The 14033-nt window shown below is 40.1% G+C and overlaps 1 protein-coding gene across 3 annotated transcripts in view; it reads right to left on the reverse strand.

The window, feature by feature from the left end:
• Nucleotides 1-2663, reverse strand: part of LOC125327152 (cytosolic phospholipase A2 beta-like) — a 31295-nt gene extending 28632 nt beyond the window's left edge. For 2 of the 3 annotated variants that reach the window (XM_048306297.1, XM_048306295.1), the window contains exon 1: nucleotides 2536-2662. In XM_048306297.1, coding sequence (XP_048162254.1) covers nucleotides 2536-2556 — 21 coding nt within the window. In that variant the 5' untranslated portion in view covers nucleotides 2557-2662. Of the gene's footprint in view, nucleotides 1-2535 lie in introns of all 3 variants that reach the window. The other variant, XM_048306296.1, reaches the window with a different exon arrangement.
• Between the last annotated feature and the right edge of the window lie 11370 nt (nucleotides 2664-14033).

Genomic DNA, 14033 nt, shown 5'->3' on the forward strand with positions numbered 1-14033 from the left:
ACTGCTCCTAGAACAAGATCTCATGGCTACCTTCACCAGAAAGTCAGTATTCTAGTGAAGTTTCTGCAATCTGTGAACCTCATCCCATAACTACCTCCTCTCTTTTTCTTTTTTTTTTTTCAAGTAAGTCCTTGGTTTGTACATGTTAGCAGGCTGATTGGAACGTCAGTGTTTCACTCTCCCTGCACCAAGCCTAAGCAGTTCTCTGAGCAGAGGTATCACCATGGGATAATGCCAAATTATATTAAGCTTTACATGAGGATTTTGCTGTCTTCTGACATTTTGAAAATAGCTATAGGATTTATCACTCAGCTTTATAAATATCTTTCAGACATGAATAATTACTTTCTTTGATGGATTATTTCTTTCTTCAGTGGTGTACTAGAAGCTGTACAGTATCTTGTCTACAAGATCTCATGCCAAATATAGCCATTTGGCATATTCCTACCATTATTTTATGTTAGATACTGAGAATTTGGTCCAACTACAATTTGGAAATTTACCAAATTGAGATTAAATCTATAAATTTATAAACTATAAGAAAGCTTCATTACAAGCCTGGTTCTGAAGCACTCTTTTCCACATGGATCCTCTAACATCTAGTATGGGCTGAGTTTATTAGCCCTTCCATCAGTGAGAACACTGCTAGCAATTTGTCCTTCCAATCTGCTGCCTACTTTCATTAAAATTAAAGGGATGAAAAGTTCTAGTGGAAAAAGTGAATGACTGAAGAAATATAGAAAACTATGAGAGTCTCATTTTGCTTGGGAATCACAATTGTCAAAAATTTTATCATTGGAAGTTGAACAGTTAGTGAGGAAATCTAATTTGTCTTACAAACATATACTGTAATTTCATGTTATCACTGACGGATTACTTCAAGAGTCATTGTGGATTTGGGACGTATCGCCTGCTCATATCTATTACTCACCCTTTTACACATATGAGTGGGTCCCTCAGGACTTTGTATTGACAAAATTTCTGAGTATTTTACCAGATGAAAATTATTCCATAGTCCACAAAATAAAACTTCTAAAGAGGGATTATTCTTGTCTGAGCAGAAGAAAAGACCTTGTTATGAATATGAAAAGTTGCAAATTAATACTGACAATCACTTCTGTGTCAATTTGGTAGCTTTCTTAAAGAGCAAAAAACTAATTGAGAGATTAGGAGGTCTTCCTAGTTAATTCAAAGTATCACACATTTCTAAACATGTGGGGTTTTTAACACAAAAGAAAAAAACCACAAAACACAAAACCACTCTGTTCTTATTTCCATCTCTATTTGCCGATTTACACATACTGAAACACACACTTGCCTGACACAAGAGCAGAGCTACCTGCAGTACTGAATTAATCTCTTTCCTTGGGAATGGATGCTTTCTGACCTGAAACTATGCTTGCACTCAAACCTTTTGGCAGCGGTGCCTGTTAACCAGGAGTCTGTCCATATTCACAGAACAGCAGCTGCAGCATTGGGATGAAATGCAAGAACTTTGTCATTGAAACTTTCTAGATAAAATTATACCTGAGCTATCTACCCATCTACCAGCTCCAGAACTGTCTTACTAGATACAACATTGATCTTCGATATTGACAGATAATATTCATATCCACAACAGATAGATACATGTGTATCTAACCTGTAGATGGACTAGATACAACTTTTATCTGGAAAGTACATGACATTTACGACTTATTTTCTTTGCCTGAATGTTTGAATATTTTTAATCTATCCCTTGAGCTATCCGTTCAAGCTACTGATATTTTGTTAATCCTTAACTTTTTTCTTTTATTTGCTGCAAAATTTGACACAGCGTTTGATACATAAAGAATTATTATCTGTAAATAATTCATGTCTTGCATTCAGACAGCGCGTCCTTTTTTTTTTAAGATATACATGAGAAAAGAATTTTCAGCTAATAGTTCTGTTGATTTATACTAAAAGCTACCAGTTAAAATCTCTGAATGGAACTTACGATTAGAAAACTCAAGTCCAGACACGAAATACTTCCACTAGAATTGCAAACACCGTAAACATTATGTTAAAAATAGCTAAATCTAATGAGCCAAACAGCTCATTAGATGTCTCCCCTGCAGCTAAAGGAATATAGATTATGCTTTGTTGCTAGATAAAGCTGTTGGTTTCTTTCAGCTGGGGCAAGCAATGAACATGTGCTATCCAGAGAAAAGCACACAGGAGGGCTAAAGCACTTTCATTTTATGGGAGGTAAACTCTTCAAGACCAGCCTCCTCTTCCTTCACGGACTTCACTCCGGCATGTACACCACAGGAGAAAAGCAAAGGGCCCCATTTTCTCTGTGTTTTCACTGAAGCTCGCTTACACATTAGTTACTGCGCGGTGAAAGGGGAGAGCGGTGAGTCTGCAAAGTTCAGGATGCCCCTGCCACTCTGCACCAGCCTCGGCATCCCAGCAGATGCACCGAGGAGGGAGTTTGCTCAGGAGAGCTGGGGCAGAGAGGCCCAACAGCAAGGTGCCAGGCCAGAGCAAAGCGCGGGGCTGCCACTCTCTTACCTTGGCTGGTGGGCTCCCCATGGCACGAAAGATGGCAGCAGCAACCGAAACCCCAATTTGGTTAACAGATCTGTCAGCTGACAAACACGCCAGCAGCTTGTTGTGCTGCTGCTGCTCTGCTGAAATAACCTGAAAGACACATATAATTTATACAGGCGCCGAGCTCCACCCTCTGCCTCCTCTGTGTGGAGAGCCTGCCTACATCTGAGAGGGAAAGATCTGCGATGTCGGAGGTGAGCAGAAAGACTACTTTTTTATTATCTCTCACAATGTGCTTGTGCCCCAACATCCTCCCACCAGGTTTTTGGGTTGATTCTGACATGTTCAGAAAGTCTTCCTTCACTCTCAACTCTTCTACGTATCTAGTCAGAAGATTAATTTTTAGTAGCTTTTTAATTCTTCCACAAAATACTCCAGGGAAAAAAAAAAAAAGCCAAAGGGAGAGGAGAGCTGAATCTCACGTATTAGACTCTCTGATGGGACACCAACCCACTTCCAAGTGCTCTTTTCAACTTTTCCTACAATAGGGACCCAATATATTCCCAATATATCATTGGGAATCTTTCTGACAATCAGTAAATCAAGACTCCTCAATTGAAAGTACCTACTGGCTGATTACCTGGCCAATACAGAGATGCTGGTGAAATTGAGATAAATATTGGCAGAGAAAGGGAAAGCTGCATGCCTTCTGGGCTTTTCCCCTCTACCTGCTTCTTATATGAATGTAAAAACTTGACATCTCCCAGCTTCCCATTCTGTTCTCCCATCAACTTGCTGTTGACAGTGCTGGGTCCTAAGGCATCCCCTGAAGATGGCAGAGGCATGGCTTCCTCCACTTCTCCCATACCTACTCTGACCTGCTGACAGGGTGCCTGTCAGGACATTGCTCCAGGCAATCTGCTCTGTCTGTACCTTAATCCACACTTGCAATTCCATGCTGTGCAGACCCAGACTTGGAAAAGGCCTGGAGGCCACCATAGGTTTGCAGTAAGGTATGTTCTCACTGGGGCATAGTAATACCAGATAGGATCAAGCTTCACAAAACAGCCAGTGGACACCTTAAACAGACAGAGAGTGTCAAGAGTTAATTTTCATCAAGTAACACTTATGAATTTGGCTTTTGACAAGAGAAGAAAAAATTAATTATAACCACAATAGTTGTTTAGGAAAATAGGTTTACCTGAAATCTAGATTTTTCATGAAACTCAGGTGAACACTGTGGATCATCTTTAAGCCACTTTAAAATATTTTCCACAAAAAAACTGTCACCAGTTAAAATCAATTTTAGGCAGATGCTTCTGGGCTTCTGCAAGTGACAAACAACCACTCAAACTGACATTTCACAGACTCTGCTGTGGCTGGAAAGGCAGCCACCATGCTCACCACTAGTGAGGACTAGATGCAGGCCCTTGCAGGGCGAGACCCTGAGTGCTTAGCCAGGTTGAAATCTTTGAAATACTAAAAAGAAATGTGTCTCAAAGGTCTGCTGTTTAAAGGTCTGCTGTTTAAAGGTCTGCAGCAAATCAAAAGGCAGTTAAAACTCACAGAAAAATCAACCAAAACTCATTAGAAACCAATCTGGAGTTCAGAGCAAGCCTGCAGGACTCCTGCCATAACACTGTTTTAACAGCCTCACTTGGGCATTTTTATAGGACCAGTTAAGACTGCAATGCATACATTCATCTTCTTGCTTCCACGGACACAGGAGTCTGTAACATCCCATTTCCAGAGATAAGGAAAAAAAGCAGTGAATAAAGGAAAAAAAGCTCTTATTCAGAGTGTTGGTTTTCCACTTTTGTATTGCTGTTGCAGCTTTGATCACACATTCTGCTGCTATAGTGAACTGAGTGTACATCAACAAATTTACCTCCTAAAGAGAAGGCAAGGGGAAAACCAGCCAGAAAACAACAAACTCCACTCAAAGAGTGGTATGTCTGCCTGGAAACAGAGCAATGCATTAAAAACAGAACAGCTGCAGCAAGGAGACCCACGTCTTAATGGAACAGGAAAGAAGAAAAAAAGGTCCCAGAATGCTTTCAAATCAAGGTGCAAAAGTTATTTCGGAGAGCTATGGAACTAATTTTTCCAATAGCCCTTCCAAGAACTTAATGTTTCCAGTAAATCAGCATGGCCAAAATACATAAAACATTTTGTGTTTCTTGTCAACAAGACACACTGACAAGTGCTTCCTCCATTTCCTCCTGGACATCAGGGAGATGGGCTACATGACAAGACATGAAAAATGTACAGCACAGGCAAAGCAAGACAAAGTCAACTGCGTAAGGAAGGAACGACAAAATTAAAGGCTAAACCTGAACCAAAGAGGGCAGAGCAGAGTATGTCAGTGAACTAGCTCATAATCAGGCAATATCTTCAAGGGGATACTGAAACTCCTCCCCCTCCCGCTTTTAGAGGGAGGATATAGTCATGCCAGGCTTATACTAGTAGAGGTAGAAAATATGATACTGTACCTGCAGTATCAGATTGTAAAAGACTGTCCAGGAGACAAAGAGAAGAGGTTTTCTAGAAAGATTTTATGTGTTAATTAGGCCAGTCTCATTCCACATTTGTGACTGAATCTTACTTTTTTTCCAAACTAATATTTTGTAAGTACTTGGAAATAAGCGGGGGGGGGGGGTGGTAAGTGGGAGGGGGAAGGGATAAAAAGACACATCAAATTACACTGAGGTTAAATTAGTTCATACACTACCTGTTGGCACGTGGGTAATGCACACAAGAGACTATGTGAAACAGAATCAGAATGGAAGGAATGCAAGCCCATGCTGCAAGCTCAGCATGAAAGAAATTAAAAGTCAATTAATACAGTGTTCAGCTACAGTAATTTACCCAATGGGCTGCTCACTAACCTACTGAGCTGCCAAAAGCTAAGCAGCAGAGTGGCAGCAACTCCAAATGATTGTGAACTGGACTATCCTACAGATGGCATAAACTAAAAAGCTAACAGGGACAGAAACTACAAAAAATTCAGATGTCTCATGGAGATCATTATTTGCCCCAGCAATGGCACTGCAAAATTTCCAACTCAGCTTTGGTGTACAAAAACTGCCCTCACCGAGGCACTCGCTTCACAGTTCTTCCACCCCTGGTCCTAAGAGCTTCATGAGGAAGGATAGCAGCTACCAAAACACTCTCATACAAATATAAACCTCCCATAACTTTGTTTGATTAAAGATTTTCGTTCATTCCACAAAAGCTTTTAAACTGAGATAAGTGATGGGTCTTTCTAGAGCTAGATGCAGCCACACCACTGAGTAGGTGGAGGTGGAAGACTGTGCATCTTTGAGGAGATGTATTGTTTTGCCAGACAGAGACAATGGGAGATAACAGTCACTCTCTTTTTGCCTCATAAGTCAGTTTGTACCTTGTTCAGCTCAGTGCCTAGGTTAGAAAAATTACAGTTATCTAAAAAAATAAATGTGTATAGTCCAATTCAAACCAAATTTTTTCAAAACATTCTCAGAAATTGAGAAAAAAAGTGTTTTTTTCCCTATCTCATCCCCAAAGTATTTTTTCCATATTTATTTTCTTTAACCACTGTAAAAAATAAGCCAAACAACAAAAAATAACACTTTACTAAAATCTATCTCAATTTTTCAATTCAAAATTACCATGTGAAACTAGAAGCTATAAAGCAAGCTTCAGAAATGCCATATTTAGGACATGTAATATTTAATTTTGAAATAAAAGCATTCTAATTTTTCATTTTTCCCCCCTTGCCTCATTCTGAGCAAACAACACAGATAATCTGAAATTATTTTAGATCTTTGAATACTTTTCAAACAACCATTTTCAGTACCTGATGTTAATTAGAACAAAATACCAGATTGTCTATCTGAGCAGCAATCAGGGGGTAACATTTGTAAATGAACTGTCCTTCTGGCTATAATGATCTATACCTGTTTCAGAAAAGTAAAAGGTGTGATATCCTCTTACCTATCTCCTGAACCACTGTAATCTTAAACAAAGACAGCATACAGTAAATCCAGTATCACTGGCTCTTTTTCCTGGCCAGAGTAAGAGAGCTACTAATTTCCTTAGGTGCTTTGCAGGTGTGGTTGTAAACATGGCAAGATAGTGATCTTTGCAGCTTCACGATGGGAGTAAGCTGCTTATTACTTACCTGGGGTATCTGAGGACTGCAGTGTTACCTTTCCAAGACACGTCAATGTAAAGCCACACATTGAAACCTACTGTGTTTATGTTTAGAAATTGTTCTTTTATTTTAAACCAAGTGATTGCAGAGCATCTAATTGAAATAATAATTGAGTAAGATATTTCAATGTCATTCCACTCAAGCCAGTTTCTCAAATCTTTATCTTTAGATCTTATTCAAATAGCCTGACACTGATGTCAGTATAAAATTGCTTGTGCAAAGACCTCAGAAGAGTTAGGTAAGTATTACACTTCACCACTTGGCTGACAGGAACACTTGACTTATGGTTATGGTATTCAGCTTCAAATTATCAAGAGAAAGGTTTCTTTCTTAGTTGCCACCTACCTCTCATATTTATTTAATGGACACGTTTTTAGAATCAAGAGAGTAACTCTTGTTTTCTGTTATTGTTTTTCATTCTTTTTGACTACTTTCGGGCAGGATCTTCTAAGGACATGTTTGCTACTGAAAGTTATTATACTGGGCAAGAGTAATTAAAAAATGAAGTATGATTGTAGTGATTGTATGACACATACAGCAGTACTTCCTTTCTGTTTCTGTCCAATCCTCTTTCAACCCTGTATGTGGGTTTTTACAAGGTTCTACCTTTACCTGAGCACAGCCGTCAGATGTTGGCTGAGAAATAAATAAAATATATACAATAATTTATTTCAAATAATATGGAAGTCATTAAGGGTTGAATTAATGTGCTCCTGCCAGTAATTTATTGTCTAAGTAGCCCTCCAAAAAGGACAAGACTAAAACAGTAGCAGGCATCCTCACTGTGCTGTTCTGTAAGTTAGCATTGCCAGTGGGTAGGCTTCTTAACTAAAGCTAGCATCAGCCAACCCATGTCCTGGCTTAGGTAACCTGGATGACTTTATTGAAGTGTAAATGTAAGAAAACCACTGAACTGAGCATAGAGACAAGGCAAAAAAAAAATATAGAAGCAGCCAATTCAGGGAGAACTGAATACATTCAAGTATATCACCAATAGCTCTGGAAATACCTGCAAATTTATAGATGGCACACTGATCATGAAGAACAAGTGAATACTGTCACAGAGTCCTTGGTAAATATCTGAAAATGCTCTAGTCTTAAAAATAACTAATGGCAAAGTTTCATGTTGCAGCAGGAAGTCTAAGAGCTAGTTGTTGCTAAAACAGGAGGCTTTTGCTCCAGTCCAACTCCCAAATTTAGAAAGCCCTGCTCCTACATTGCAGAATTGGCTCTGGAACTCCTCTGGCAAAATGCTATGCTCCTTTGAGGGGCTGAAGCAATAGAAAACTACTCTTCTCCTTTTCCTGAGGAATTTCCAGGACTGCCCTTCTGTAGTGGCACATAGCCATTACCTCAGCTTGAGCTCAGTAGTGGGAATCTGACCATGGATGAACACCATTGTCTGCAAGAGCTGTCTAAAGCATCAGCACTCAAAGGGGAATGAGTATCAGAGATGGAAAACAGATTAGACAATTCAATTGCACATTCCTGCAAGTGGATCATTACTGTCCACTGACCCCAGTATCAGAAAGTCACAGGGCTTTTCACGCCCCTTTGGAGGCTTCTTCTAAGGTTATTGAAAGATCGTCAAATTTGAAAACTGAATTTTTTCCTTCCTTCACTTTTGTTCTTTTTTTTCCAATACAAAAACTCTAGACTTCAACCAAGCTATATGAACAATTTAAAACAGAATAACCAGAGTTTGACTTAGTCATTAGAGTTATTATGAGCCTTGCAAGCTTATTTACAGCAATTAAGAGCCCTGTGACTCATTTGTGGTGGATTATACCTTCTGACAGCAGAAGACAACTTCAGGGGTTCTACAGAGGATTTTAATACAAAAGCTCCTTCTGCACTGATGCTTATCCCCACAAAAAATATTTCTGATGAGAAATATGTCTCACTTAGGTGTGTCTCTTCTTCTATTCAACTTGTACCATTTCTGTGACAAAAAGAAGTCAAAGTTTTCCTAATAGAGCAACTGGGAATTTGCCTTGCTGAAAGCACTCTCAGCTTAATTCCAGTGGTATGAAAGCATCTTTGTCACCTGCTCCTCTTAAGCCAGTGGAGAAGGCAAACAAGCGTGAGCGGGGAGCCTGGCACTTGAAACACAGTGAGCATCTCAGCTGGTCTCAGGAAAGCTGCTCTAACCTGTGCCAAGGCAGAGTCATCCACGGAGCTTGATATTATCTCTGAATGTCTCTGTGCACGCATATTAGGTCAGGGTTAATTCCTCTGTTTCAGCAGCACATAAAACATGACACTTGCATAACACTGCAATTTTAAATGCTTTCATTATAGTAGAAAAAATATTTTTTACTGGCACAGATCCTTTTTAACCTCTTAACTTATATAATGCCTTGGGAATTCTGAAGCTCCAAAGATTTTTATGAAGTGCTTCTTGAAACCTGAGAACTTAGAATAGAAAATCATACCAAAGCCAAGAGAAATGTATAGCCTTCAGCATCTCAAGGAACTAGGGTGTTTTTAACTGTAGGCCTCCCACATTCATGGTCTATGTGGCAGGTAACACATGATATGGCCAACAAGAGAAAATTTTTGTGTAGGTCATGAAAGGCACTGCATCTGTTCAGAGCAGAACATTAAATTAAGCTACATACACTGCCTCATTTTCCAGAGGATTCCAGACCTATGTGCTAAAGGCCCAAAATTAGATCTCCTGGACCTAACCAGGGAGAGTCTGGGCTGGGGGAGATGCATTCACTCAGAGACTCTAGCTCCCAAGGGCAGAGATCTGATGGAAGACTAGATTTCAGATGGTCACCTCTTCCATAAACAGGTCCAGGAAGGAAGCCTCACCCACAGCCTGCCAATGCAGCAGAGCACAAACCAGTACTGGTGCCTCCCCTGCAACACACACAATTTGTACTCTGCAACCCCTCCCCATGCAACAGACACATTGCAAAGTGGCAGAGACCCTTGCTTTGTATGATTCAAATCCACTAATTGTTGGTCTTCCCTACTGTGTAGTTACACACATACTGAATGCATTTGTCAGCCAAGTACTAGCAAGTAAACTGTGAACCACAAAAAGGCAAAATGTCCTGCACCAGTGCTGGGAACTGGAATGCTCATCCCACAGAGGAAATCATGCTGGCACAACTCCCTAAAAAGATTTCACTCCCCTATATAAGAAAAATTTTGAAAAATTTCTGGGTTGATGCCTCAGCTGGTATGCCAGGACCCTGACTACACAGCTGTTTTGGCTCAGCAGCCACCTGGGCAGGCTGGGAGCTTCAAAGCTAAGAGATCTAGGAAGCTGGAAGCAAAGGAATTGACCAACAGCCTAGGAACATCTAATGGGCATCTCATTCACCTGCTGACCAGCCTAGGGGGTAGCCCCTGGTAAGTGGGAGAAGCCAGCGGTGTCCTGTCATCACAGAATGATGGGTAGCCAGAGGAACAGGCCAGGTGGGTCAACAAGGCGTACAAAAGCATGACAGCTTTCCAAGCAGGTTTCCATGAAGCTGGAGAACCAGCCAACCCAGCAATACTGAATCCAATCAACATTTTTAAATGGAGAAGTGTTGCATCAGAAAACATATGATCAGCTCTGTTCATCAGACACCGCTTCCTCACGGTACGCTAAAACTGGGAATGGGAAGTACCTGACTGTTGATAACACACCGCATATTTTTTCCTCCTCCTCCTCAGACTTGATACACAAACAGCTGACAACATGGACAGATATGTGGAGCATGGAATGCCTTGTGCAATGACTTGCTTACAGTAAAAAGAGGAGAGAGGAAATAAGATTTAAAATGGTAATGTAGCCCCTGCTCTTTGACTTTGTCATAAATCCTTTGTACATCTTAGGTAAGTCAGTGAGAAATTTGTAGAGTAAAATGAAAGTAGCAACAACCAGTTCACCTGAGATCACAGAAACTGCTGCAAGTCAGAAGACAAACTGATATTGTAAAGAAAATATATAATGATTATATTGTTGTAGAATACACCTTCAATTTATAAACACAAACATTTTATACTAACACTCTCAATGTTCGGAGAAATTTAGTCTATTCCCCATCAAGTGTCTGTATCATGAAAGGCATCAGTTTATCCAAGGTCCAGAAAGCACCAAAAGGTCCAGTAGCCATGGCACAGATCAGAAATGTGTCCCACCCTCTGAATTAATACTTTAAGATGCTTCTTGTTCCACATAGAACATTGTTAAACCTTATGTGGCTCTGAATCAAATGAAATGAATGGTTGCATTACATTATTACAGATGCAGGTAAATGCTCTTCACTTGTCCCAAGCAAAACATCCTTCAGCTCTGGGGGGAATAACCTGGGAGTCAAAGTTAATTAATGGTTTCACATGGCACCAGGGACAGTCTGTAAGAAGAAGTGAGCAGGGCAGCTTAATTTTCATTCAATATACTCATGTACTAGGAAGTCTATATTAATAACTCCAACAGAAGATACTATGGTCTCCATTGCAAAACCGAGAAACAAAGATACCGTAAAGCAATTTGATGCTTTCCTAAATAGCAGTAGATCTTAACAGCTATTAACAACCCCTTCCGTTTGAACATTTGAAAGAACTGTACAGGTGAATCCATGCCAATCCATTTCAGCCTCTAGTGACAGGAATATCTATTTGATATCTTAATTCTAGTTCTGGTCATGATCATTTGAGCTGCACTTCCTTCCTTCTGACATATGTAGTCATCACCATTATGTGGTCTGTCTGTGTCAGGACAGGGTTTAATGAAAAACATACTAACAACAGAGCATCTTGGGGTTTTTATTGCCACCTGTGTAGAGCTCAACACAGGTAAAATCCCCATCCCTTGCACTGTCTCCTGTCCCTCACCACTCCAGATTACTGAGGGAAGCTAGTCAAAATTCAGTCAGTCAAAAAACAACCCATAGTAAAATGCTGAAAGTTCAAAGCCATGTCTTTGCTGTTGTAAAAAAGATGTACCAAAAAGATTAAGAGACATCTTCCTGATCTGCAGCCACTGGTAATTCACAAGTAGGTCTTGTGCTTAGACAATTCCAGCTTTTCTGCTATCCATTTAGTAATCATATGCATTTAAAAGCCAAAAGCTTTGATCGTCTCAGACACTTGCACACATTCCTCTCAGGAACAGTGTAATTGATATTAATAGGATAATTCACAGGTGAAGTGCCACCTCAGGTGCACCAGTGCTTTATGAATTGGAGCACAACCAAACAAAGGAATAGGCACAAAACAGCAACCCATTTTCCCCTCTCTGCTCCCCATGAAAACCAAACGTATCACATTTTTTCATAGGTTTAATTATTGTTAAACTCCTGTTCCTTTACTTCTATTTTTTCGTATGTGTTGGTGTTTGTGTTGGTGTTCATGGAATCTATTTAGACTACAGATCTTTTTCAGAGCAAGGTCTACACCTTATCTAGGAACTTCTATCACTTTTAATAAATCACTTCTCTCTTGGCTTTTCACTGTGCCACAGTACCATAAATGTCAATAAATTCTATTTCTGGTCTTGAAACCTGTGTTAAAGCTAAACTATGTATCTTCCCTCCTACACCTTCCTTTCACATGGTGACCCCTGACTTTTCTCAGCCTCCACACCACATTTCCCTCCCACATGATAACTAAATTTAAATCAAAACTGGATGATTCTCCTCTATGTGTAGCTCAATCAAACACCAGGAATTACTGGGAAAAATGCATCTATTGGGTACGTCCAACTAAGTATTCATAGATGGCCTCTGTTTTAAAAATCTCTTTTTCTTCCATATTCAAGATTTTCCTTATATATCAAACATATTTTAGAAATCTGTAGTTGACCTATATCCACAGGCAGTGATGGTCTGTGTGCTTCATAAAAAAGCTTCAGATGAAGAGACAAGCTGTTCCCATTATTTCAAGAAGACTCGCTCTTTAACCTAATAGTGTTAGAAACTAATACTGAAATGCCCTTGGCACTGATATACAGTGCATCTCTTCCAAAAAATATGGAGCACTAGAGCTTCCCAGGTAATACCTTGCACGAGACAACACATACAAGTTTCCTCAGAAGGAGCCTTGGTTCCAGGGCCTGAGGTTCATAAAACCACAAGGGGAGGAAACACCCATCCTGCTACTGTTCCACAGCTTTCTTTCCTGAGCAAACATTTTGAAGGCAGTTCCTGAACACAAACCTTGAAGGATTTCCTCAGCCAGTTTCCATTTCTTATTGGTAATTCCTATAGTAGAGGCACCAGCCCTTCATTTGCATCTCATCTGTGTCAGAGGGTTTCAGTCCTTCCTGTTTATAATTTATATACCATCATGGCAGCAGTGCCATTAGGATAATTATAGTTGTGTTAGGACTTCCCTGCACACCACCAGGAGACGCTTTGTGTCTTAGATAATGAGGTCAGCAATTTCCAAGATTTGCAGAACAAGGACAAATTGTTTGGCAATAGGCCCAACTTATTCCCAAGCTTGACCTTCTCCAACAGGAGACCCCATCTGCTCTTCTCCATTACTGTTCATACCTTCTGCTTGAAGCTCTTCTTCCTCCAGGAGGAACCATACCATGTTTTATCCTCTGCAGAAGCTCCCATACTAAAGGCCACCACCAGCACAGAGGCCAATGGAGAATTCTTCCAGTTAAGATAATCACAGAAGCAATGGTGAGGGGAAATAGGAGATATCATCGGCCAAAATCATATTTTTTCTAAATAAACATCAGTGGAACATACTTCTAAGCTGGTTTTACATTGCAAGTAACAAGAGGAAACACAAAATAATCTGCTGTTCACAAATGTACACACAAATGGACTCACAAATGGTCTTCCAAACCCACCTATTGCACTGTTGCTGTCTCTGCAAGGGACAGGACATTTCGGCTCTACTGTAGCCTGCGGCATCTGACAGTCCAGGTTTTATTTAGCATTTAATCTCAGGTCACATTCAAGACCAGACTAATGCAGCTAATTCCTCAGTTTGTACCATTGCACTGAAATTCATACTGAGGCACCTGAATTTTAAGAGCACTATGCTTTGTAGACCTAACAACTCTAAATATGACTTGACTATGCACTTAAATTGAAGACATGGCCCTCAAAACAGGCACATTATAAGTGAATTCCTGGTCCAAACAGAATTGGTAGCAAAACTATCACTAAGAAATACACATTTTAAACCAGTGCTATCACTCTCAGCAGCTATGCAGGGAGTAAGCTCCATACAAAACAGAGCAACTGGCTTAGGGAAAGCATTGCAACTACCTAATGTGCTAACAATCAAAACAAAGCACCGTGCACTCTTCATGGGTGTTAAGCCATTGTCAGACATGTAACCTTCCTATAAAATATTA

This window comes from Corvus hawaiiensis, chromosome 6 (genome assembly GCF_020740725.1).
Source record: "Corvus hawaiiensis isolate bCorHaw1 chromosome 6, bCorHaw1.pri.cur, whole genome shotgun sequence".
Taxonomy (NCBI): Eukaryota; Metazoa; Chordata; class Aves; order Passeriformes; family Corvidae; genus Corvus; species Corvus hawaiiensis.